We start from the raw sequence: 26,680 nt of genomic DNA, 5'->3' as shown, positions 1-26,680 counted from the left end.
CCAAGAAAATATAGACCTTGTATATTTAGGTAAAATGTAACTGCACCTAGGGGTGGGACAAGAAGGTAATTGATTCTTAAGAGGCTAACTGGTCATCATTATGGTTTAAATGCTCACAAGATGGCGAAATCTTCACTTCTAAGTGCAAATCGAGTGTGCCTTGACTCTGTTTCCAAACCATTATGCTTCCCTTTCTGCCATGGAGCGTTGTTGTAATTTGGAGTAAAGATATTATTTGAGTTTTTTTGTTTTGTTTTGTTTTGTTTTGTTTTCTCGGAAGAATCATGGAGAACAAACGTGATACATATGTAAAACACAGTCAAATGCACTTGACAACCAAGCACTCTATTTTGAAATTTAAATAAAGCTAAGATTTTCTTCTGGCCTAGGGGGAAAGCTTCATTAAAATCAATTAGTTAGTACAAACCTCCAGAGAATACGGACTTTTTAATTTTTTCAAAATGAGAAAGTTTAAAGAGTAAGGTGCACACAATTACCTTTCCTGGTTCCCCAGTGAACATCATTGTCACACCTAGACAGGTGGCCAAGTGCAAACAAACGGCCCCGAGAGGACCTGGTAACTCCCTGAGTGCTCATCGGAGGGAACCATGTGTAATTAATAGATGTATATCTATTAAGAATGTAACGCACATAACCAGGGAGGTTCCCAGCGGACTGCGGGCACCTCACACCGCGAAGGGCAGGCCCAGGGACGTAAAGTTGGAGGCGGGCGCAGCCAGGTGAGGCCTGGGTCGCGGGAGCTTGGGGCCCGCACAGCTGCAGGCGCGCGCCTGGTCCCTCCTCCCAGGCGCGGAGTCCTCCCCGCCCCCTCCCCGAGCTCCCGCCGCCTCCCGCTGCCTCCCGGAGGCTCGGCGCTGCGCTCCACCTCGCGCCCCCTCTCCTCCGTCCCGGGCTCGCGCTGCCCTCCCCGCGCCTGCCCCCTCCCCGGCCCCTCCCTCCGCCTCCGCGCGCGGCGCTCGCAGAGCCGACTCCGGGGGGCTCTCGATGTAGCACCATGACAGGCATCGCCGCCGCCTCCTTCTTCTCCAACACCTGCCGCTTCGGGGGCTGCGGACTCCACTTCCCCACGCTGGCCGACCTCATCGAGCACATCGAGGACAACCACATCGGTGAGGCCCGCCCGGGTGGGAGGGGAGGGTCGGGCGGCGGGCGAGCCTCGGGGTGGCTCGGGCCGGGCGCCCGAAAAGGTGCGGGCGTGGAGGGCCGCGGGGCGCGGGCTGGGGGTGGCCGGCCGCAGGGCGAGGGCGGGCGCGGGCCGCCGGGGGGGTGGCGGGTGCCGCACGCCGCTTCCGCCCGGCCCGAGCTGTCAGGCTGGCGGGAGCCGGGGAGGCGCCGCCGCGGCAGCCATTCCGCTTCCTCCCCCGCCTGCGTCCTGTCAGCGCCGGTTGCTAGGTGTGGCACGGCGGGAGGGGGCCGAGGCGGCAGGCGCGGGGCGCTGCGTGCTCTGAGCGGCGCGGGCGCGGGGCCCGGCCTGGCGCTGCGGCTGCGGTTCGGACGCCTGCGGGCCGCGCCCATCCTCGTCCAGAGCGCCCCGAGGCCCGGACGGCGAGCGGGCGTGGCGCGGCGCGGCGTTGCGGCTAGGCCGGAGGTGCGCCCGGACCCCGCGGGGCCTGCGCAGCGCTGGCGCGGGGACGCGGGGGAGGGGCGCCCTGTGGGGCCGGCTGGGTCTCCCGGGACCCTGGGACCTTCTGAGTCCTGCGCCTCGCGGGAAGTCCTCGCACCACGTTTGCACACTCACCCCTGCTTCTGCGGAGGGAGATGCGAGGTCGGGTGCTTCTGGCTCAGGAGACCCAGCCACCTGCAAAAGGTGTGGCCCTGTGGGTTTGGAAGGTGAAGAGGGCCTCGGGTTGCCCGGGTGAGGCTACCTGTGAATTGCCTTGGCAAGACCACATGAATGCAGTGGATTCGGCCATGTGGATGCAGCTCACGTTTCTGCAAAGTTGAGAGAGTAAATCACGACTGCTGTGCATTTATGCACGAATAAAATGACACAGAGCTTTTTGCCCCACTGGCTTTGTAGAATGCTTTCTCCTTGCACACAGTGGGCGCTTAATGAGCGTTAAGTGCCTGTTTATAACACGATTTGATGGGCTGTCCAGAATGGGAACCGATCATGAAAATTATTTGCAAAATGCCATTGAAAACAGAATTCTGAGGGGTAATTGTCAGGCTTTGAAATTTTCAAAGTTTGAAAATATCTCTTTAATAGCTTTGCCCATCTCTTCTTATAAAAGGGAGAGAGATGATAGGCTCTCAAGTTTTGGTGATCTTAAAAGTGGTTTGATAGAGTAGCAAACCTGCTGATTCATATCATAACTGAGTAGTCATGACTAAAAGTGCTCCAAGGTTTCTCATCATGGCTTAAACGCTAGCGAGTTTCAAAAGAAAAATTCTTGGTTCACTGTACTCCTATTACTTCTTAAACTAAATGGGATGACAAATGAAGGTAGTAGAAATACACAAATATGCATTATGTAAATATGTATGAATGGTAACCCCTGACCTACAGAAAACTCATTGAATGCCCCATCCATTTCATCAGTTATATCAGGATAAACAAAAATTCATGTAAGTCGAGAAATTTACCTGGTTGCCTACCTACTTTGACTACTAGTTGATTAAAAGAAAATATAAATATTTCATTGTTAACATGAATTAAACACAATTCTTTTGAATTAACTTGCAGCCAGATGATTTAGACTAGCAGTTGGTAAATCCTAAGTCTCTTTCTTGAGTTGGCAGAAGTTGTCCCAATGTTGTTCAGATATATTTTAGGAGGGTCAAGGGTTGATGAATTTTCTGAAACTAAACTTTTAGCTGATGATATCTTATTCCCAAAGGGCTAATATTTTTCTTTTATAGTGAAAGTATTGAAAACTTGAGTTAGTTGTTTGGCAGAGATAACAATTATTGTACTTGGGAAATAGTTTGATCCAGCACAGTTATTGAAAATAGATGTTAAAACGAGCAAACACCCTGATGGGAAGAGGCCCCTTGCCTTTGAAGGGCAGCCAACCATATAGAAAGAGATAGGAGTTGATCTCACAAAGAATAATATCTGGGTTAGCTGGTACTGTATAAATACACTTGGAATGAAAAGGTAAGAGTTAAAATACGAAAGTTCTCATGAAAGCTCTACATTTTTATTATTTATTGAGATTTCCTCCATATACCTTTGGAGATAATGAGATTTTTTAATAAATGGTTGCTTTACTGATTTAATGTCTTAATCAGCTAGTGGCCACATTAAAGATTCATGAAAAGACCCACTATGTGTATGTTACCTTGCTTTCATTCCAGAGTCTTATTTAGTCTTGTGTATAGCCTTGAGACGGTTAGAGATATGACTCTTTTTGAACTGTTACCATTTAATCGTTAGTTAAAAGCACAGACAGAATTTCCAAAGTCCGTAGTTTTCAGTATACCTATTGTGTATCATTTCAGATCACAACTACATTAGGTTGTGAGTGTCAGTCTTCCTTATAAATGTATGCTTAGCTGCATTATAAATGTATGCTTATAAATGTATGCTTAGCTGCATTATAAATGCATGCTTAGCTGCATGGCGGTTCTGGCTGCTCTGTCATCTTCAGAACACACCGGTTTTACCTCACAGTGCCATCCGCAGTTTTTGCCTCTTTCCAGTTCTGGCAGAGAACAAGGGCCTGTGGCTTCAAAGACAAAAGAAGTGTGCTTCCAGTAGCCCTTGGCTTAAGCTGTTTTTCTCCCTAAAGATGCTGTACCTGTTCTTCTGATTTGCTTTCTGCATTTATTCCTTTCGTGTTCCTGTTAGTTCAGCACTGGAGTGAATTCCCAACTCAATGAACACAAGTATTCTAAGCCAAAACCTTCTCACACCCGCTCACTTACATTGCCTTAAAACACTCACAGCCGGGTAACTGGCAGCTCTGCTGTCAATCCACACAGAGCCCTGGTGCCGTTTCCTGGAGACCAGAGAAGCTTCTCATGGTGAGTGGATACTCACGCTTGTAGAAACACTCTTGGCGTGACCATCATAAATAGGTGAGATTAAGCTGGTCACAAGGAAGCTTAGAAACACAGAGAACACTAAATTTAGCAGTGAAGGTGACACCCCAGACTTGTGAATGAACACTTGTATTACTGCTGTGAAATCTTTTGACTTTGGGACTCAGAAAGCAACTGTGATAATAAGAATCCTTGTTTAGCTGATTTGATCTTTGGGTACATGTGTGAAACTACAGCTGTATTTTGAGTTTATTTATGTGATAACATAGCACTTGCTTTTTTGCCAGGGATAGTTCTAAGTACTTGTTACAGACTTTAGAGTATCTTAAATGCTAGTGAAGGGAGCGAACAATAATTTAAGTAAACAATAGTGTGTATTGAAAGGTAATTAATGATAACTGAAGGAAAGTTAGAGTAAGATACAGTGGAGTTGGAGTAATGAGTGTTTGAATTTTAAAGAAATTGATCATGATAGGCCCTAGAAGCTAATACAGGGTCACAGTCTTCAAAGCGACATCAGTGGTAGCCAGGAGGCCCAGACAGGGTCAAGCAAACATTGCCTAGGTTCAAAGACAGGCCCATGCATTTGGAAGACAGACTCTGGTATCTGACCCAATTTAGTTCTTGTAATAGTAGTGAACTAACAGGTCTTTTAAGATTTCCCCTAGATGGTAAGAGCCTTTTCTTAGCTGTCATTTATGCAGTTTTCCATTATGAGTCTTATTCACAGGGAGTAGCTTTTCCTAGCCAGAACTGGTGTTTCTAGACTTAGAATATCTCTGGGCTTGATAGTTTCACTTGTTTTCCTCTAAAACCAAGATCGTAAATCCGTAGGTACTTCATTTCATAGAATGGGTATATAAGCTATCTAAGTAATAAGTCGAAATTTCTGAAAAGAAACATAAAGGTAGTTCCTGTCAGTAATGTAGATTGGTTTCCCAGAGATGGCTCAGAAGATGTTACGGCTTGAATGTGAAATGTCTCCTGTAGGCTCACAGCGTTTGAATATTTGGTCCTTGAATGGTAGTGCAATTCTAGAAGGCTATGTAACCTTCAAAGTGTAGAACCTGGCTGAAGGAAGTGGATCATTAGGAAAGGAGGGTCCTTGAGCCCTACCCCACTTCCTGTCTGCAGTCTGCTCTTTCATTGTTGATGTAGTGTGACCAGCTACCTCACGCTTCTTGTCACCATGCCAGACTGCATGCACCCTCATACCTGGAGCCAAAATAAATGTTCTTGTAAGCTCTTGTTGTCGGGTGTTTTATGACAGCTATGTGAAAAGTAGCTGGTAGAAAGTTGGTACCGAGAAGTGGGGCAGTTGCTGTAATAAATTAGACCATAGACACCTTTGGAACTGGTTCGAAGGAGGGATGTGGAAGACTTTGGAGCTCCAGGCTAGAGAAGCCCTAGCCCATTGTAAGCAGAGCTTACTGGGCCCTTCTGTTTGCAAGAACAGAATGCTGAGAGAACTGTGATCAGTAGAGGCCTAACTCACAAAGTTTCAGAAGGGAAACAAATGGTACATCAGCAACAGGACTAACTAGAGGCCTTTAGTGTTATCTTCTGGTAAAGAATGTCTTTATTCTGTCCATATCTTGGGAACTCAGTGAGGCTGAATTCAAAAAATGATGGGCTAATGAGGTGGAGGAAATTTCAAGGCAGAATAGCCTTCAGGCTGTGGTATGGTTACTGCTCACTACCCTTAGTCTGTATTTGCTGGGTATTGAACTAGGTAGAGCCTTATGTGTCCTAGTCTAGAACTTTACTGCTGAACTCTACAACCCCCCCCCCCCACTCATTGCTGAGGCTCCTAAAGGCTATGAAGACTTCTGAAGTGGGAATACCCTGAGTTTTGCATTATGAGATGACTGTGGCTCTGTGGGGAATGGGGGTAGACTGAATGCTGTCATTTGAATATGAATTCCTTCCAATAAGCTTCCGTTAGTCTTCACAAAGTTGTAGAACCTCTAGGTTGTGGAGCCTTGCTGAAGAAAGTGGGTCACTAAGGATGGCCTTGAGGTTGTATAGTCTAGTGCCCTCTCCAGTCTGCTTCCTATTTCCTGATGCTGATACATGTGACCAGCCATCTTAGACTCCCACCACCATGAGTCCTGCACCATGATTAATTGTCTCCTCAAACTGTGAGCTGTTAAGCCCTTTCCCACTTAGCTACTTCTTATCACGTATTTGGTCATAGCACCAAAAGTTAACTAGCACAGCAAGTACTTGCAGAGTCAACTAGGCATGATAGCGGAGTGGAAGGTTGCACGATATGTGTAGGCCTTTATCCCTATTCACAGTGAAGCACAAACATGTAACTTCCCTGTGGTTTCATGGCTGGTAACTATGAGTTAGAATTTTAATTCTGGATAGAAATGCAAAGCCGAGTCTGAAAAGTTTGGCTGTCCTCTTCCTGTGTCCCTTCCATGTACTACTAACTGGTCTGCTTTCCCTAGAATGTAACTGAACTGGAAGCACCATAGTGAATCTTGCCTGCTTAAAATTGATCATGCACACCTCTGCATCTCGTCACCCCCTGACTATGGACAACTTGGCAACCTCTGACTTATGTATACTGTGTCTTTTCAATGGAGATAATAAAAGCATCTGCCTCATAAAGTGTTAATGAGGACTAAATGAGATTATGTTGGTAAAAGACTCATTTACAGTATTAAATTATCTACATCATTCAATTTCATGCTGTTTGTGTATTTCCTAAATAATATGTCTGTAATCCTCATAGGAAGGTCTGCAAGAGGTTAACAGTAGAGGTGTGTCCAGTTCACCTGCCTACAGTGAACTGGCCATGTTAGCTGTGATGTATTTCTTCAGGGCATCCTGAAGACATTGGTGACTAGGAAGTAGCCTCTGGGTCATCTGCTTTGTGTTGGAGCTTTTGGTCACATTTACTTCTATGTGGCCAGAAGTACTTCAGATGCTGGCAAGGACCTTAGCCACTGTGGACTAGGGAAGTGGTATCAAGGCCAGCAACTTACAACATGGCCTTTCTCTTGGCCTGAATGTATTTGGAAAGACTGGGACTAGAAAGAGGCACTATGCCTGTGGGCACATTCCCCTAAGGAGCGTTCCTGCAGGGAGAAGGGATGACTGAATGGAGATTTTAATAAACTAAGGGCTCCTTGCTGCCTTCCTGCTTTCTCCACCCCCTGTGGCTTGGCAGCAAGATCCCTGTTGCTCCCTGCCTTCCCAAGAAGGCTCTGGCTACAGAGCTGATAGATTGGAAGTGTGTCCCTTCTCACAGACACACAACCATACCAGGTGTAAGAGACCCCAACTCTTTGCTGCATCTCAAAACACTTGTCTTCAGTATTTTCTCCACCTTTTCATTTCTCATCTAGAGTCAAAGCAGCCGTATGAAACATCCCTATCAAACATGCTGTTTGGTAAATTTCACCAGTATCTGCTTGCTTTCTTTTAGTGTACACAATTTCTGACATGTGACTAAAGTTCAGATTCCAAAGCTCTGCTTACAACTGATTGGTGGACGAAAGCCTCCACGGAAGATGGTTTTCTTCAGACTTCCTGTATGCTGTAGACATCTCCTATGTAGACAGTTTTAGAAATGCAAACTGACAGCTGTTTTCAGAATCTAATTCTTCCCATTGATGCCAGGGAGGAGGCCTCAAGGCTAACACTGCTGCTGACATTCAGAGGAGCTTCCCAGAGATTGTCTGGGAGCCAGAGGCTGCTGTCTGTTTTAGACCAGTGTCTGAGGCAGGAGGCAATGCCCCTAAACCGTAGAAAAAAATTCTCCTTCCTAATCTTTGTTTGATACCTTCTCTCTCTACATTTCTCTATCACCCCATTGATTTTTGCTTCTGTCTTCAGATTTTGATGATCCATCTATGACTGTGACTGGCTATTGAAGAGATACTTTCTGGGTTGCATATATTCATTTATATCATGATAGTCTAATGGGCAGTGTGTTTGTTCACACTGACTTGGTGATGTGCTAATCCTCAAATGTTGTGAAGTTTTAGAGTCTGGAAATCAGAACTACAAATGTCAGAAATATAAGTGTGGTTTTCAGAATGCCTTTCATTTTATACTCTAAATCAGAGGTAGAAGAAAATTACATTTTAGTGGGGCCAGTAAGATGACTTTGGTGGGTAAAAGCTTTTGCTACATAAACTCAAGGATCTGAGTTCAATCCCCAGAACCCACCCTCTGAGCTCCATATGTGTGCTTTGGCACTCAAACATACCATGCAGACACACACACACACACACAGACACACACACAAACACACACACACCACCACCACCACCACACCACACGCCACAGGTGTACACACATGCCACAGATGTACATACTGCCACCACACACCACTGATACACACAGACACACACACACAAACACACACACACACATACACCAGAGATGTACACACTGCCACCATACACACATACCATAAACTACACACTGCCACATCACACACACACACACACATGCCACAGACATACACACTGCCACACACTATACACATACACTCATACCACAGACATACACACACATATCACAACATATATACCATCACACACCATACACACACTGCAGATATACACCTTCTCTCTCTTTCACACATACACACACCACAGGCATACACATTCACACACACACACCCCACAGGCATATACATTCACAGGCATACACATTCTCACACACACACACACACACACACACACACACACACATGCACACAATTGCATTTTCTCCTTACAGTAAGTTCTGGAATCTTGGCATACTACAGTAGTTTTCACTGTTTTTGAAAAGGCCAGCTGCAAGCAGAGATCAAATAATGGATGTTCACAGTAAGGATGGAGTCTTTTGGCAGGAGACAAATACACTGACTTGGGTCACTAAATGTACATCTTCTGCCCATCATCCAAGAACGTTGACAGTCTTCTGATGGGTACTGCCCCTTGTCTGGCTCACCAGCTTACCCTCTAAAGGAAGAACTGCTCATCATCTGCCAGGATGCAACAGTGACTTTTTCCCAAAGTGGACCATATATATGGCGATCAGTGGGGAGTACTGCACATACAGTATGTGTAAGTAGTTTATGTGTAACGTGTAAATGTCTTGTAAATTGTAGTCTGTTTATAGGAGGTATATTCCAAGATGTAGTAGGTACCTGAAACTATGAATAATATCAAATGTGTAAACAGAGAGAGAGGTTATATATTCATATATCCATAAAATAGGGTCTAGATATATACTGTCATCTACATATGGATCTATGTGGGTAATATTTGTACATATATGTACATTTTTCTACATATCACCATCAGTCAGAACATACTCCCTCTTCATGTTTTCTACCTTACTCAACTACTTCATGCTTTTCCATTTTAACTAGGCACTTAATATTGTACACGCTGTGATTGTTAACTTTGGCAGTGAAGTATCAGAGCAAAATGGGCACACATTTCTTTGTCCTTTCATAGTTTCTTAGTAAACCGAGCATATGTTTCTTTTCATATTCAGTTGAGAACTTTGACCCTTCACATAAAGATATCACTTTCTTGGCACATCTGAATTGCTAACATCTCTACTCTTTGACTCTCAAGTTGTTAGTAGGTAAAGTAACTGATACTTGCACAGTTACACTCATTACTAAGATGATGGGTGGTAGTAATACTGAGTGGGCATACTGGACAAAGCTATGGTTCAGGCCCCAGGTAAGACAGAGCAGGACAGCAAAAGATTTCACCACACTATTTAAAATGTCATTCAATTTGGATCTTTGTAAATAGCTTTTATATTATATATATATAATTTTCTATTTGACATTTTAAAACTGCTGTTGACTGCAGGTAACTGATGGCCATGGGAGGCTGAGTATTACCTCTGGAGTATGATACATATAAGGAATATAATATATATATACATATATATGTGTGTGTGTGTATACATACCATCTATAGGTATGCATGTGAATCCGTATGTCTATATGTACATTTGTTTGTATGTGTGTAGAAACACACATTCATTCTCTACCATTCTCCTTCCTTTTCTTTCCCTAACGTTAATGACTGATGCCCATGGTTGGGAGAATTATCCCCCATGTTTTTAATACTTACATGCTAGTACTTAAGACAGTAGCCCGTATCTCTAATGGGGTGAATGCACTTGAAGATACCAGGTATAGACAGACAGAGTTATTGTGATACTAATGCACAACCCCAAGGCCTCTTTTTTGAACAATGCATTTGTGTGTGTGTGTGTGCCAGTTTTTGAATATGTTCTTGGGCCCATGCAGCACTTACTGGGGTTCTGAGGAAGCCCAGCACTCACAGGATTGGAATTTGTACAGCTTGAAAAAGAATTTGACAGCACTCTCAGTATTTTTCTGCACTCAACTTGTCACGTTTCTTCTTAGGTTTAGTGACGTTTGAGTTGGGAGTGGTTTTGAGAGACAACTAAGGAGAAGGCAAACTGGGGGCATCTTTAGTTTGGCTTTGGGGACGTGTTGATGCAGCTCATGGTCGTCTCATATCTAGTTGTTTCCTTGGTCATGCTCTGGTGAGAATTGCTTTCCAGCAACTCTGCCCATTGCCCAGCTCACCCAGGGTCCTTTCACAAAGGCTTGGGTCAGAGGCAGCATTGAAGCATAAATGTGAACTGTGATGCCTGTCATGGGAAGTGGGTTGAAGTATGGAGCCAGAAAGTGGGTCAGTGGATGTGTAAAATTCTAAATAGAGAATTCATTCTTAACCACAGTTACTCAGAATAGAAGTCTTCCTCTATTAAGAAGGTATTCAGTAATACAAATAAGCAAATACAGATGCATTTGGAAAGTCTCTGTGTTTAAGTGTCCTGGCTTATTTGGCATGACTGTATATGACAATAAAAGATGGTGATAACAGAGTGCCATTAATAAAAGCATCTGGGAAGTTAGTCCATGCATTGAAAAAACTTAAATGTCCTAAGATTTTATGGCTCATATGTGAAAGAGAGGCATTTGCAAATTTGACAGTTTGTAAGACTTGATATGACATTACCAACAAAGATATAGGAGGCTGAAAGTAATTCTTTTGAGATATTAATAATTACAAATTGAATTTGATCACCTATGCTTGAGGGAAAGCTGGCTTATCTTTCCACCTACAGAAAGTGATTTTAATGCAAATTATTATCATGAAAATTCATGAGTATGCATAGCTCCAAGCAGAGATTAGCAGTGTGTCTGACTGTTAATATATACACAGGCTCCTTTTGGGGATTTTGACTTTTTAGTGTTTTGGCATGACCAGTTTATAAAATTTTGTTTTTACTTCTTAATCTGAATAATCAATTTCATAAGGGTTCTGCACATGTAATACTATAACTTTTTTTCCACTGAGGAGGTCTACAGTAGTAGGCTGCACAAAACTTGGGCTAATTCCCTAGGCTTTTGGTTAGGGACTCATCACCTTGTTCTGGAAACTAAGCTATTTAATTACCCTCCCAGCCCACATGTGAAGCAGTCATTCTGCCCATTATGCAAGTACTGTCTTCCTTCCAAATTAGGCCATAATATGTTATCATAGTAGATCCTAGTGAGATATGAACTAAGATGTTTTGCTTAGAAAGAGTTTAGTAAGAATACTTTCCTATATCTTATGAAGATCATTGTATGTCAGTCCTTCCCTTTATCTTGTAGTGTCTGTCATGGGTGTGTCCCTTCCTATGCACACTCTCTCCCCTCCAAAATTTAGCTTCCACCCAGAGGACAGAGTCTTGTCATCTTCCTGTTCTCTTCTTCCAGAAGTCTCTTCAGAAATAGGATGAGAAAACCCAGATGTTCCCTGCTATGAAAAGAATGATTTTCAGAGTGCCTTTGGACTGTGGGTAACATCTTAAAACTAGGCTTGGGTGTATGTATATGTTATGGGTTTAAATGTATGGCACATATACACAAATAACAAATTGGTACAGGACAGTTTATATTTAGGGAATATGAAAAATAACTTTACAAAAATGGGGAGGGAAGTAAAAGGGAAAATTATTTTATGTTTACATTTTGGAATAAAAATATGTGCTTTTTTCAGGTTGAGGATAGTATGGAGTTTACTGGAATTATTTCTTGCCTTGTCTACGTTGTTCGGTACTCCAGCACATGCTGAGGCCTACATAATCTAAGCGGAAGTGTATCTTTTTCCTCCCTCATTTGTCTTGTTAGGCTTTTGGCATAACAAAGGCTGGGGAGTAGGTGGAAGAAACAAACTGAAGTAGAAAACTGGACTTTGAATCCTGATCGCACCATCTCTGAAATCCTCAAGCTTGAGCAGCTCCTACATCCTATATAATTATTATTCATACAGTGCCTTCTGGCAGCCTTCAGTGTACACTGTGTAGTAATATTCCCATTTGATGAAAGACAGAGCCAGGACACAGATCAAGTGATGAGCCCCATGGGCACGTGTTTGGGGAAGGAAGGGACAGTATCATTGTGTATCCACAACTCGTTCTTTACAGTCTGAATTATGAAATTCTCTAAAGTACTTGCTCTTTTTCCCATATAGAATCATGTTATGCCATCCAAGATGATGCACGTGTTCCTTCTACCTCAGCCTCCTGAGCAGTTGGGACAACAGGTGTGTGCAACAGCATTGGCTGTGTTTGCATTTAGGAGATGGTTGTGCTCCCTGCTGTACTAGCATCTTGGTGTTTGCATTTTAATAGAAGGCTCATGCCTTTTACAAAGACTGGATTTCCACATGGAATGCCTTACATAGCTAGGGAAATAGTGTGACTTCTTATCTGGTAGGAAGGGTGTATAAGGCCTCTAAGAGAAGCTCTTCAGGAGGCCTACATGTAAGCATAGCACCACAGAAATAAGAACAATGGAAACAATGATGTAGTTGGTGTGTTAATTCTAAGATGAGTATAGGTATTGATTACTGAAAGATGCTAACGAGTCTTCTCCATAGATACTTATTTACTGTTGAAGATCCAAATCTGAAGAGAAGTGTGGATATCATTAGGTAAATACCTAATGGTGTAAATACCCAGTGTTATCTGTCAGTGCATGTAAGTTCTCTTTTGCTTTGGGTCTTCAAAGGTAAAGTCATTCCATTATGTTCATGCTCTTTATTTTAAAAATTTGAATCAATGGTATATAATGGCATCTAGATGTAAACATAGTAAGAAAACTCTGGGTTATCTGGCCATGTGCTTGAGCCCTCCAAGATTGGTGCTTCCTGCTGATATCCACAGAGAGTAGTCTTTGTGCCATGTCATTCTGTCGTTAGACAGTCAACAGCTGGCACAAGAAGCACATCAGGACATAAGACCAAAGCACCTTACTGCTTCATAACGCATTGAGGATGCATCCTGAGTGCTCTTTCAACCCCTGATCCTGCACGTGTGGCAGAATGACACAGAAGTAATGCAAAAACAGGGAAATCAATATTTGTCCATTTTAGGTAAACTGAGACATGGCTATACACAATTTCTGCGATCCCTATGATGCCTGGCAGAGGGGTGAGCCTGGCTCTATAAGCCACATGGCCTCCAGGGGAAACATATACCCTCCAGGGTGCTATGTGTCTCAGCTAAGATGGATTGAGCTTTATCCTTGTGGTGTTTTTCATGTGTGATGGCTTTTCTTGGGTGTAACTACCCTCAGCTGAGGACTGTCTGCATTGGTGGTAGCATTTCTTTCCTTCGAGACACTGTCCTGAGCACTGTCCTTAATCAGATACTTGGAGCAGCCTATTGTTTAAACAGCCAGGCCTCTTAACTAGATCCAGCTAGATTGACTTACAGGTGATGTAGTCTGCCACTGAGTCTGTGGCTGAAGCAGTGAGGTGCTGGGAAGTGGAAACGAATGAGAAGGGAAGAGGACAGCTGTGATTGCCGAGTTGGCTTGAGGGTTCGACAGCCAGGTTACCTCCTTAGGAATCTCATCTCTGTTCCTTTGTCGAGTTACAGACTCTCTCAGTGTCCACTTTTCTGCTTGTCTAATGCAAACCTCAGAGTATTGTGTGACAACACATAGATTAGGTGTGTTGGTGGGTGAGTGTTTTTTGATCATTTCCTCTGCAGGAACTGGGCTGGCACTGGGCTGTGGATGGTTTTGGGTGCTACCCTTAGATTCCCAACTAGCATGTGGCATTTGTAAACTGGTGCAATTCCCTGAGATCCCAACCTCAGTCTGCTAAGGATGGAACTAGGGTTTACTTCTTACTGTGAAGATTTATAAGTATTCATATAAAGGGCCTGCCAACTAGGAAGAGTCCATAAGTGTTAATAGATACAGTTGTCTCTGTCTCTGATCCCTCCCCCACACTGGTGCTCCCAGAACCACAAATTCCTCAGACTCTTCAACCCTCTTCATGTTTTAACACTACAGTAGAAGAAATAGATACCAAAATAACCTTATGTGCTAAGAGTTTTGGTAGACTTTGATTTCCTTGGAAGTTTTGAGTTATGCTTGTACAAGTGGTTCTTGGAATCCATGGGATATTAAAATATTCCCTACACAAATTGTTGCTCTTTCAAAGTATACCAATCTTAACTTAGCATTGTTTATGTAGATTTAAGCCTTTGAAATATTAGGTCATGTGATTAGACATAAGATCATGCATTTCAAGGGCCTGGAGAGCTATATTAAACTATACATAAACAGAAAATAGCTTTTCTCATCCTTCAACCACTAAGTGCTGGAAAAACAGGAGACATGTGGTATATTGTTTGTTGTGAAAGAATTTATTGGGCTCTTATGAAGAATCCAAGAACAAACTCTTAAGTTAACAAAATGCCATGCCCTCCCCTTTAAGTGCTATGAACCTCTTTAATAATAGTCTTGGAAATGTTACATTCTCAGATGCCGGAAGCTCCTCAGGAGATCCTGGGGCAGGCCATGTTGGAGAAACTCTGTAATAGCTGAGCAGTTCACTTGTTATAGAGATGGCTTTAAATGCTGCACTGAAATTATTTTCAGTTCTATAAGATACATGCTAGCAGTTTTCCTCATTGTAGGATGTACTAGGCTCTCCTAGTCAAATGGTTTCCAACCTTTTCCCCCAAGTCTTGTTACTGGTTTCCATTTTCCCTCACTGGTGGCATCTATATTTTAAAAGATTCTAACAAACATGTTGATTTAGTAAGTACTAAATGGTTTCTTTTTCTACTTTCCATGCTGAAGCATCTAAATTCCCAATTCTTTATTAGTAAATATTTGCTGAGTGTCACTAGGATCAGAGGATAGAGTAGTGAATTACACAACCAAAGGCCTTGGGCTCACGGAGAAGCTGGTAAAGCATAGTATATTAAGTTAATTTTTAACAGTTGGAAGGTGATAAAAAACAAAGGAGTGAGGAGACAAAGGCCAAGAGGCCTATCTGAAGTGAGGGTTCGAGGGTGGTCTGCTTGGGTGAAGACATCTCTGATGGGGGTAGAGCAAGGGTGAGCAGTCATTTGACTGGAAGTGGGGGCAGACAGGGCTGGATAGAGGGAATGACAGTGGGGTAGAGCGTGAAGGAAAGAGGACAGGCTGGGCCTGCACATGTGGGCCTGTCAGCCAGGTGATGTCACCACCTGGAGTGAAATAAGGTCCAGCCCAACTGAGGATGTGGACATGATGTGGCTTCATTACGGTTAATTTCTGCTGGGCTTCTGTATAAACACTAAGTAACTCAAAGACTGTTTCCACATTAAAGCCACAGAGGGATCTGAGAGAAACCCCATTTCACTCCAGTTCTCTTTAAATGCAGCTTGCTTAGTTTTCTCTTAAAGATCCTATTTTTAAAAATCTATAAATAAAAATGTTTACTAATTCATTTTTCTGATCTAGTATATTTGGCATTTTATTTTAAAGCAGGAGTGAAAAAGATTATATATACTCATATTTAAAATAATACTTGTTTCCAAATTCGGAAGACCTATAGATTCCTTTTTTCCAGTTTTGTAAAATTCTGCATAGATTTTACTGGTTCGTTACAAATGTGAGGGGTAAGGAACAGACAATAAATGGACTTGACTGACACCTGATTAGTTACCACGTGGCTGTGGTAAACCCTGAGCCTAAAGATACTGTTTCCTCATAGCTTGCTCTCGATCAAAAGGCAGTATAATGTAACTCTGTCATAAAAAGTGATTATATAATTGAGAAGCGGCTGGGTAACAGGATGCATACACATAAGCAAAATTAAAGATAAAAATTAAAACATTAGATGCCTGTATTTGTACGTGTAATTTAGAGTTTTGGTCAATTAAAAAAATACCTGGTGACACATCTGTTACCTACCATTGCAATAATGCAGCATCCAAAGACTCCATGGCTGTGTTAGTTGCTTCTGTTCTTGTGGCCAGTTTGTGAAATAAATCAATTTAAAAAGAGGAAAAGTTGATATTTTGACTTAGAGTTTCTGAGATTTGGCTTTATTACACAGGGTCTGTGGTGGTGCGGTGCTTCATGGTGGGAGTATAAATTGGAGGTCCTGCTTTTTCACCTCATAGCAGCCAGAAGCAAAAAGGAGAGCCTAGTGTCCCCATATCTTCTTCAAAGTCATGTCCTCAGTGACCAACTGTGGGCTTGTCTTCTCAAAGTTTTCACCACCTCTGAACAGCAGTGGAAGCAAAGACCAGTTCCAGGATACACAGCCTTCGAGGGAAATTCCATGCCCAAAGGTAGTGATTCAACACTCAGCACAGATGTGTGTCTGCAGGGTTGAGGGGCATGTTCAGCTTTAGGCTGATCATCTAGAGCAGTGGATCTCAATCTTCCTAATGCTGCAACCCTTTTAATACAGTTGCTTGTGTTGATGCCCTCCAACCATAAAGTTATTTTCACTGCTTCTTCATAACTATAATTTTGCTCCTGTTATGAATCATAATGTAAATGTTTTTTTTAAGATAGAGGGTTGTCAATGGAGTCGCAACGCACAGGCTGAGAACCACTAATCTGTGGACTGGCTTAAGTCTGCTCAGGTGTGTGTATTCTGCAACCTGGTTAAAGCGGCAGTTGTTACTAAGGATCCATGCTGTTCGTTTTAGATGTCAGAACACAAGTGCCAAAGCAGACTATGGAAGTTTAAGAACTTTCTTCTTGTCATGCTTGTAACACTCTTTTGACCAAATCAAACCATATAGCCAGTCCCAGAGTTGGTAGGTCAAAGACGTATATTCTGCCCGAGGGAAGAAGAGACGTGTGTGAATAATCACCGAATATGTTACTGATATCCTTTATCAGAAGTAGAAGAGGCAAAGGGCTTGTTGATACTTAGTACAGAGACAAATTTTCTCCTAAAATGGAGGGAGCTGTCGCTTCAATGTCTCATAGACCTTCAGAGTCACACTCTATAAATCTGGAAGACATGGATAAACATTTCAGATACGGGAATTGAAACTTGTGGAGGAGAAAGCATTTGCATGGTTTTTAGTTGGTTGTTAGAAAACAAGGGAGCAACCAGGAGATGGTGGTGCATGCCTTTAATCCCAGCACTGGCAAGGCAGAGGCAGGGAGATCTCTGAGTTTGAGGCTAGCCTGATCTACAGGGCTAGTTCTAGGACAGCAAGGATTACACAGAGAAACCCTATATTGAAAAACCTAAATAAATAAATAAACAGCTCCCCTTCCCCCCCAAAAAAGCCAAGGGAGCCTACTTCTCTATTAGGATTGGCCCTTTATTCATCCTAGGCTCTTAAGGAGCCAAAGGTTTTCACTAAGGTTGTCCTGTGTTCTATGTTTTATTCCTAATTCCTGAGCTGCTTGGAGGGTAGAGTTGTAAACACTCCTTGTGGTACCCACCCATATCACTGGACACTTAGTGAAGATCAGGAACTGCTTGACTGGGTGTTAAGTTTCTTTGCTTTTCCCTATACCCATCAAGTTGGAAGCATCTTCATATGTTGAGAGAATTGTCATTGGTGTCAAGTACAGTGAATCTAAAGTGTTATGTAATCTTGGACAACAAGCCAATACATCATTTCCACATGCAAAAGAAGAAATATGATAGCTACCACACAGAAGTGTAGTGAGGATCACATGTGTTAACACGACAATGCTGGGCAGTGTCTACCTTATGTTAAACTCATTGAATCTTAGCTGGTAAAGCCTTCATTGTTACTGGTTAGATCAGAAAAAAAGGTATCATTCAAATTTTTGTTATTCTAGTAAGTAATTTCTGTTTCTCATGACTAGAAGGTAAGCCTCCAGAAGACGTGGCCATAGTTCTACATCTTACCATTATGTACCACTCAAAAGTAACACTAAGTTTATAATGTAGGAATTTAAACAGATATCCATTGAGCTGTCTTCATTTTTGTATCTACCAAGATGACTTCATGTCCAAGGACCAAATTAGACAACTTCTGAAAACTGTGATGTATTCTTTTTTACATTTTTTCATATTTTGCTTGAAATAGAGTTCTGAAGCTACAAATTAAGCTTTGAGTTATTTTTATGTTTTCCTTCTAACTGGACCACTTTATATATCTCTTGACTTTTCCATTGCATTGGGAGAGTTGAAAGAATGTAGAAAAAAAGGTGAGCATAGTGTCTTATACCTGCACCTGCAGCACTTGGGAGGTAGAGGCAGGAGAGGCAGGAAGTCAAGGCAACCTTAGGTCCATAGCAAGTTCAAGACATGCCTGGGATAGAGATGATCCAGTCAAGAAAGAAAAAGAGAAAGAAGACAGGGCAGGGAGAATTGACAAGAAGAAAAGGAAATAAAGAAGTATGGAAGCTGAATTTTTAGTAAGACAGGGATATTTAAAGAACATTTTCCTTGAGCTCCTACTGTTTGACTTACTGCTTGGGTTGTGGCTATGAGCTTACCATTTAGTATGTTTAGAGGCATTGTAATTTTTCAGATAAGTCATAGTTTGCAGAAAGTGGTCACTTTGGCATAACAAGTTCATCTTCTCAGGTACCATAGCAAATAGACCCAACCTTGTATAGATAAGGATTCAAGAAAGTTTGATTTTCGTTAATATAGGGGTTTACAGCAAGTTGTTGGATTCCTTGTAGTCATTCAGAACTTTCCGTCCGTCTTCTTGCTCTGCTTTCCCACACTGCCTTCTCCACTCTAAGATGAAATGGATTTCCTGCGGACTTTTCTTGAACCTTCTTGTTCACCTTGGGTATGAAGCAGGAGTGTAGAGGAGTGTATGGCCCAGGTCTGCACTGTTGTGAGTGTGAAGCAAGAGTGTAGAGGAGTACATGTTCAGTGTGTATGGCCTGGTTCTGCACTCGTCCACTAGTTTAAAGGAGTGGGTGAGTGCTTACAATAGTAGTGGGGAGCAAGACTACTTTATTGAACTGCAACTATGTGCCAATGATGGTTAAACACAGCACAGCATCTTACTTGATCCTCCCAGAAAGACTTCATGAGACATCCTGTTATTACCTGCATTTTATAGGTCAAGACATTGAGCCTTGACCACCTTAAGCTAAAGAACCAGATCTGCTTGACTCCAAAGTCTCCATTGTACCATCTTAGGGTAGAGGAGTTACCTGGGGAGGAAATAATAGTTTACTTTTGTTTAATAATTTCTTTTGAGAACTTCATATGTGAAGTCTGCATCTCCATTACTCTGAACATCTCTCTACCCTTAGTCCCTCCTGGGTCTCTCCAAATTAATGATCTTTTTTCAATTATTCTATGTATATACATAAGTAAACACATACATACATACATACATACATACATACATACATACATACATACATAAAACCTACTGAGTCCATTTATCTTTGCTCATATGTACATGTGTTCAGGGACTGGACACCCTGTGTGGGAGTTGGTCCCTAGAGAAGACTGATTGTTCCTCTCTCAGCAGGCATTGACCTCCTGTAGCTCTTTATTTAGAGTACCATATGGAATTTCTCCTGCCTGCATTGTCATGTGAGCTGGTGTTGTCATTATTTTTATATTGTTCAGACAGCCATATTGTTGAGAGTTCATAAATGCAGCTTCCCTGTCATATGTAGAAGATATTATCTTACAGCAGATCTCCTGGCTTTCTTGCTCTTAAAATCTTTCCACCCTCTCTCCCATGATTTTCTCTGAGTCCTAGATATAGGTGTTGCATTGCAGATGTATCAGTTGGGGTTGGTTACCTCACAGTCACTTATTTTCTGCATTTTGACTAATTATAAGCCTCTGTATAATCTGTCCACTGCTAAAAGAAACTTCTTTGATGAGGAGTGGGAGCTACATTTACTTACGGACATAAGGATACTAGAGTGTAGTTAGACATTACATTGGTTTTGGAAAATGGCAGCAGTAAGCTCTCTGTTCAGTCCTGTGGCACTCTCCGGTCACCGGTAGTTGGCCAGCTTTTCAGTGCAGGCATGAGCTACCGTCTATTCAGGGGGCATTAAGTCAAAGTGGACAGCTACTGGTTGTAAAAGCAAAGATGTCACTATCACACCATTGCAGATATCTTGCTGATTCAGTCTTTGCTGTGGTTCAGAGGTGCATCTCAGGAGGCCTATCAATTGTTCTTCCCCTTGCCCTCTTACATAACACTGTCCAATACTATGAGAGTTGGTCCTCAGGGAGGAGTTGTCCAGGGCAGTTCCAACTTGATAGCTTCTGATTCCTATGTCTGAACTGTGAGTGTCTTCAGCAGTAGGGTGGAACCTTCAAGTACAGGGAGACAACCAAGAGTAATGGCGATAGCACGTACTCTTTTGGGAAACTTGGATTCCTTTGACTAACTCTAAGGGAGGCATCATGCCTGGCACTAGGTTTCGGTTCTTGTGGGGAGCATTATCACTGTAAGTGGCACAACTTCATTTAAATTATTTATATCTGTGTATGCATACATATATATTATATGTGTGTTTTAAAAATGGGGTTCTCTATGGTTTTAGGAGTCATTTTTAGTGTTCTTTATCTCCTCCCAGCCTTGTCCTTAATGTTTCCCTATCTCTCCCTTTCTCAGATAAAGGCCCCCTGTTTTTCCAGTTTTCCCCTTAAAATACCTGTATCCTACGCCTCCCCCTTACCAGAGCTTCCCCTTCTATAGTCCCCTTTTTCTTTTCTAGTCCCTGCATTTACTCCAGCTTACACACATCTAAAGATTTGTGGCTAGGATCCACAAACAAGAGAATACATAATGTGTGTTTTTCTGGTCTTTCTGCTTCTGATTACCTCACTAAGTATATCTTCTAGTTCCATCCATTTACCTACAAATTTCATGTTTCTTCTTAAATGTTCTCCAATTGATGAAGGGGTAATGAAAACATATGTGCAGGCATATGTGCGTGCACGCACGCAAACACACACACACACACACACACACACACACACACACAAGACTTCTATTCTGCTATAAAGAAAAGTGAAATCATAAACTGCTTCTAAGTCTGGCAGCAGCAGCAAGCTATCAGGAAGACAGGCAAGTTCTCTGGGAAGAGCCAGAGAAACTGTGGAACCCTCTATGCAGGGATGCCACTCAAGGACTTCCTGATTGTGTTCCCTGAGGCATTTGCATGCACTGCTCTCTCTCCTTTCTGGATGCCACTGTCACTTGTGACTCCTCATTCTGGTGTCAGCAGGGTGTCCCATTAGCCAGCTTGCCAACTGTGCATGAGAGGACCAGTAGGGTTACCCTGGAGTTCTCCAGCCTGGAGCCTTCTCTCTTTGGGGATAAAATATGTGCTTAATGTTACTTCCTCTTTGGGCTTTTTTTTTTAATGGGAGTGTTCTTGGGGCTCTGTAGAACTCCAGCAATTTTCATTCCTCATAGAGCTCTGGGGGTAGATTTTTCTTAGAGGATTTTCAAGTATAAAACAGTATGTAGAAACCAAATGACTGGCTGTAATGGTAATGAATGTTAAATGCCTTACTCTGTGTTCTCTGAGTTAGTTACCTATGGGGTGCGTGGACTGTTCCCCATTTGTGTAAGGAGTTGGAACAGCAGTGTGGTGTAGAAGACAAGAGAGCTCAGACCTACACTTTGAGACCACTGCAGGGACAGATGACTCTGCCCTCTCCACATCCAAGCTCTGTGCTCCTAGAGTTACTGTATAGAGATGTTACATGAGCTTTTCACCAACCAGAATGAATCACTCCCAAATAACTCAGCCTCTTGACAATTGGAAGCAGAGTGGGAATTGGTTCCTGTCCACTGGTAATGTTTAGAAAGCCTGCAGCCTTGTCACCTGATGCAGTGAAGCTTCCTAAAACACAGCTGGCCCTGGGGGAAGGGGCTGAAAGCAGTGAACCCCTCCTGCTGAAATGCTTTTGGTATGTGAGGAATGGCCTCCTGTGATGGCTTTCAAATGGCACTTTCTAACTCACTGGTACTGTAGTGGAGTCTTAGAACTTTCCTGGGGAGGAACCTTTGAGAACATCTACCCAGCAGCCTCCTTCCCTCCTACAGTCTCACCCACTAAGTGCCCTGCTGAAGGACCAGGACTGTAGCCTGTGTGTTTTTCAGGAGCAGAATAAAAAGAAAGCAGAGGCAATAAGCCAAGGAATGTAATACATTAAGCAGTGATCCGAAAGGAAACAAGGGGATAGAAAGGGACCTGGGGCTTTGTGTTTGGTAGAACAAGGGCTATTTATATAAATCATCATTTCTCAACCATTTTTTAGCCACACCCCACATACTTTAAAAAAACAAAACATTTTTCCTATTCCTATCTCTCCCCAATTCTTAACCCACAGATATTACATATATATAGTCTGTCTGTACCATGTGTACATCTATAGGTCTGAGGACAGCCTCAGGTGTTGGTCCTTGCCTTCCATCTTTCTCTTGTTGTTTGCTGCTGCATATACCAGGCTAACTGGTCCATGAGATTCCAGGGATTCTCCTGCTTTTGCAGCATTTTTTTCAGCATTTGAGTGCTGGGATTACAAATGCCTACTACTATGTCTTGCTTTTTTACATGACTTCTGGAGATGCTAACTGAGGTCCTCTCACTTGCATAGCAAATGTTTTATTTACAGAGTCATCTCCCCAGCCCTTTACTCCTTATTACTGCCATTTGTGAGGGCACTGGGACTCTGAAGCCACCATCACCTAATGCTGCACTGTGCCACCTGGTCCCCTTGCCTCTCCTCACTGCCCAAGCTTGCCCTCCACAGCAGCAGGGGTAGTCTTTGGAAAGTGTTGGTCATGCCAACACTCTGCTTGACATTGTATCCATTCCAAAGCAAACTGACCCAGATGCTATCCTCCCACAGTGGGCGGAGCAGCCTCTCACCTCACTGATCCTCTAGCTGCGGCTCCGTTTACCTCCATTCTCTATACTGCCAACCAAGTCCATGCTTTTGTTCTTGCTCCTTCAGTGATTGTCAAGATATTTTAGATTTATGGAAAATCTGTGAAAATAGCCCAGTTTCCCCAGCAGCCTGCCAGCCTGCCCTGTAGGTCCTGTGGATTTCCCATGAATGCCACATCCTTCACCATCTGACCTGCAGAGAGCCTTTCTCCCTGACCTCAGCTGAATTGTGAGACCTACCCCCCCTAAGCAGCCTGCAACACACAGGTAGCTTATGTCTCTTGGTAAGATTTGCTTCTACTAATCGTTATGATTTTGTTTTTTCATTTACTTATTCCTTTCTTATCTGTTTCTCCAAACATAATGTAAGTTCCTTGATATTTGGACTCACAACCATGTGAACTCCTATTAGTTTCTCTGGACCTAGGACAGTGAGTGGAAGCAGACTGTGGATGGAACACAGGGACACTCTGATGAAGGGACAGTGTTGAAAGCTGTAAGTGGAACTAGAAAAGTACTAGGCTTCTCCAGTCCTCATTCTAGAAGTAAGTGTCTTCAAGCCCTATATGTGTCTACATTAAACTTAACTGCAGAGACTATCTACAGAGGAAGATCTAGCCTAAGGAGACCCCCAAGCATAAAATTAGTTCCCACAGAACATCTACAAAGTCATCATCATGAGCCTGTGACTGGTTCCTTATGTTGGCTATACTCTTGCTCTGTTGGAATGTGAGTGTGACCTTTACTCATGTGTCATATAGGATACAATCTGGTGCCTGTGGGGGACTTAGAATTGCACTGGCTACTTGTGGTTCAGATAAAGATTCTGGATCTAGCTTGCTGCTCTTTCTTGGTAGTCAGGATGTGTGTGTAGATTGAGATCTCTGCTGTTCTCTGTCTTTGTTTTACAATTCCTGAGACTCTAACATTCTTGAGTCTCTGTCTTCACTGCAAGGGCAAGAAGAGGTAAAGGAGCTCAGGTCATTTCATATCAAAATATAACTTGCTGTATTTGGTGCATGAGTGCAATTACACGCAAGGCTTCATAAACGTGGACTCTAGAATACAGTTCCTTACAGGACAGAGGAACTTCTCTCTGCTACCAATGGAAGCAAATGAGTGTAGGAACCTCTACTCCACATCTCTAAGGGCCATTTCCTTCTCTTTGTTGCTTCATCGTCCTCAAGAATAAGGATTGACAAATGATAGCCTATGAGCTAAATTTGGCTTCTGTTCTGTTTTAATATGGTCTGCATACTAAGAATGGTTATTGAATTTTTAAGTAGTTGAAAAAGTCTTATAGCATATGAAAGTTACAACTCCTGTTTCATGTACATAAGTCAAGTTCATTTGCAGCAGGGTCACATGTTTGCTTTCACATGTCTATGGTTGCTTTTTGCATTGCAGTAGAAAACTGAAATAGTCAAGTCAGTATGGCCTGCAAAGTCAAAAATGTTTGCTGTCTAGCATTGTACAGAAAGTTTGCCCACCTCTGCTATGGGGATCATCTTGATGCCCTGTGATCTTCATTGACAGTGGTTCTCACCCTGTCTTCTCTTCAGCTTATGAAAAAGAGCATTTGTTAGCGAGCACACATAGCTGCAGGATGGTGGAGAGACACAGCCTGCAGCTGGGCAGCCACTTACTCAGCTCAAACTTCAGCTTTCTTTTAATAATGGGAAGACAGTGATGATGATTGAGGTTCATATAGGAGGCCATCATAGGAGTGTGCTTGTGTACACATGAATGTGCATAGTACATTTCCACTTCAGAATCCATGTGGTTGGTTAAAGGAAATGGGAAGCTGTCTTGGTTTCTATGTGATGTGAAGTGAGATATTAAAAGCACAGGATATGTGGTATTGATGAATGGGGCTTATTTGTCTGCTCATTTATTCATGAGTTCATTCATTTCGCAAATGATGAATGAGAATGGTACTCCCTCTTTGCTTGGTGTTTACTAGATACTTATCTGAATTTAGCATTCTTAGTAAGGTTCTCCCACAAACAGAGCAGTGATACCTTGACCATCACCAGCAGCTTCGGGAACTAGATTTGAGTAGCAGGTACTTAGCACCGTGTCTTCTTGCCCAAACTGAGAAGCTGTTAAGCTCAGACCCAACAACTGATGACTTAACAAACCCCAGACAATTCTGGTGCACACTTGGGAACCACTGCTCTATAGTGGAGCATTAATTCATAACCATAAGGGAGGGGCCCTTCCCATCACTGGAAAACAGCTTGTGCTTTCTTCAGGGAAAACAACAAACATTTTCTCCACTCACCTCAGCCCCTCTCAATAGCCTCTTGTATTCAGAAAATGTACACAAGTCAAAATAGGCAAACCACATTTTGGCTTTAGATTTATTTTAGTAGACAGTGCCAAACTCTGCCAAAGCCATGAAGTGACTCAACATGAAATTGGCCAGGCAGCCTCTGCCACCACACAGAGCATTCTTAGTCCTTGAGTGATTCGTCTGTGGAAAAGGGTCTCAGCAGTCTTGACCCAGTGACTTAGGCTCCCAACGAAGGCAGACACTTGCCAGTAATCCAAAACAAACAGAGACAGGAGAACCTTTCACAAATGAGTCGGTTGATTAAGTACTGATAGCTTAGCCAAATGCTTAGGTGATTTGGGTTTAAGTATATTGCTGCATGGCTCTTGGCAAGCAACTAAATACCAGTTTAAGTAGAATGAATACTTTATCCATAGAGTGCATAACTTTATATGCTGTGTGCTGTAATTTAGGCCTGACATGTATTTGCCTATATAGTGTCACAGCTACTGCTACCGTGTGAGGTTGGTATCCTTAATACCAGGTTACAAGTCAGAAATTAGAAGTATTTATAAGGCAGAGTTGTAAAGGACTTCTACCCAGGAAGAGACAGTGTTCAAATTGAAACCCAGGTTGTCACTTTGTATTTCCTGTATTTGGACATGAGCATGTGAACACACACACCAGGCTATTACAGCTTACATGTCACTCTTTTTCTCTGTTTCCTCTGAGAGGTGTGTCATAGTGTGTGATTTGGAATTGAGATAGAGGATGCACCTGCTTCCAGGTCCTCCATGTACATACAGCACCTCTCCTGATCTCTGCAAGCAAAAGAAAGCATGACTTGGTGTGGACCTGAGCACTTCCCTTCTGAATCGCCATCCTCAGGGAAAGCATGAGGACCTTGCAACCCTATAGCAGCACGAGTCAGTGATGAGTGAACCTGGACCTCTTTCAGAAGAGTGATGCAGAAGCTTCCAGAGGCCTGCAAAGTGACTAATGTGTCCAGTCACTGAAGATTTTCTCATTGGATCAGGCTTTAATCTCTCTCAAAATGAGTTCTCCTCATATTCTGCCCAACTAAATGGAGTAAAATGAGAAGGTGTTAAAATAGTGCAACGAGAAGTGAAACCTCCTGTGTCATCATATATTCCAGAAAATGGGCAGTCCGTTCTTGCTCCAGCCTCCTTTTGGTCCCCCTCCCA

The 26,680-nt window shown here is 42.8% G+C and overlaps 1 protein-coding gene across 1 annotated transcript in view; it reads left to right on the top strand.

Moving 5' to 3' along the window:
- The first annotated feature begins 856 nt into the window (after positions 1–856).
- Positions 857–26,680, top strand: part of Jazf1 (JAZF zinc finger 1) — a 320,196-nt gene continuing 294,372 nt past the window's right edge. The window contains exon 1 of the mRNA XM_005076817.4: positions 857–1,130. Coding sequence (XP_005076874.1) covers positions 1,016–1,130 — 115 coding nt within the window. The 5' untranslated portion in view covers positions 857–1,015. The remainder of the gene's footprint in view (positions 1,131–26,680) is intronic.

This window comes from Mesocricetus auratus, unplaced genomic scaffold (assembly GCF_017639785.1).
Source record: "Mesocricetus auratus isolate SY011 unplaced genomic scaffold, BCM_Maur_2.0 Super-Scaffold_100676, whole genome shotgun sequence".
Classification (NCBI taxonomy): domain Eukaryota; kingdom Metazoa; phylum Chordata; class Mammalia; order Rodentia; family Cricetidae; genus Mesocricetus; species Mesocricetus auratus.
Note: the sequence above shows the minus strand (reverse complement) of the source record. Positions and strands in the feature narration are given on the sequence as shown.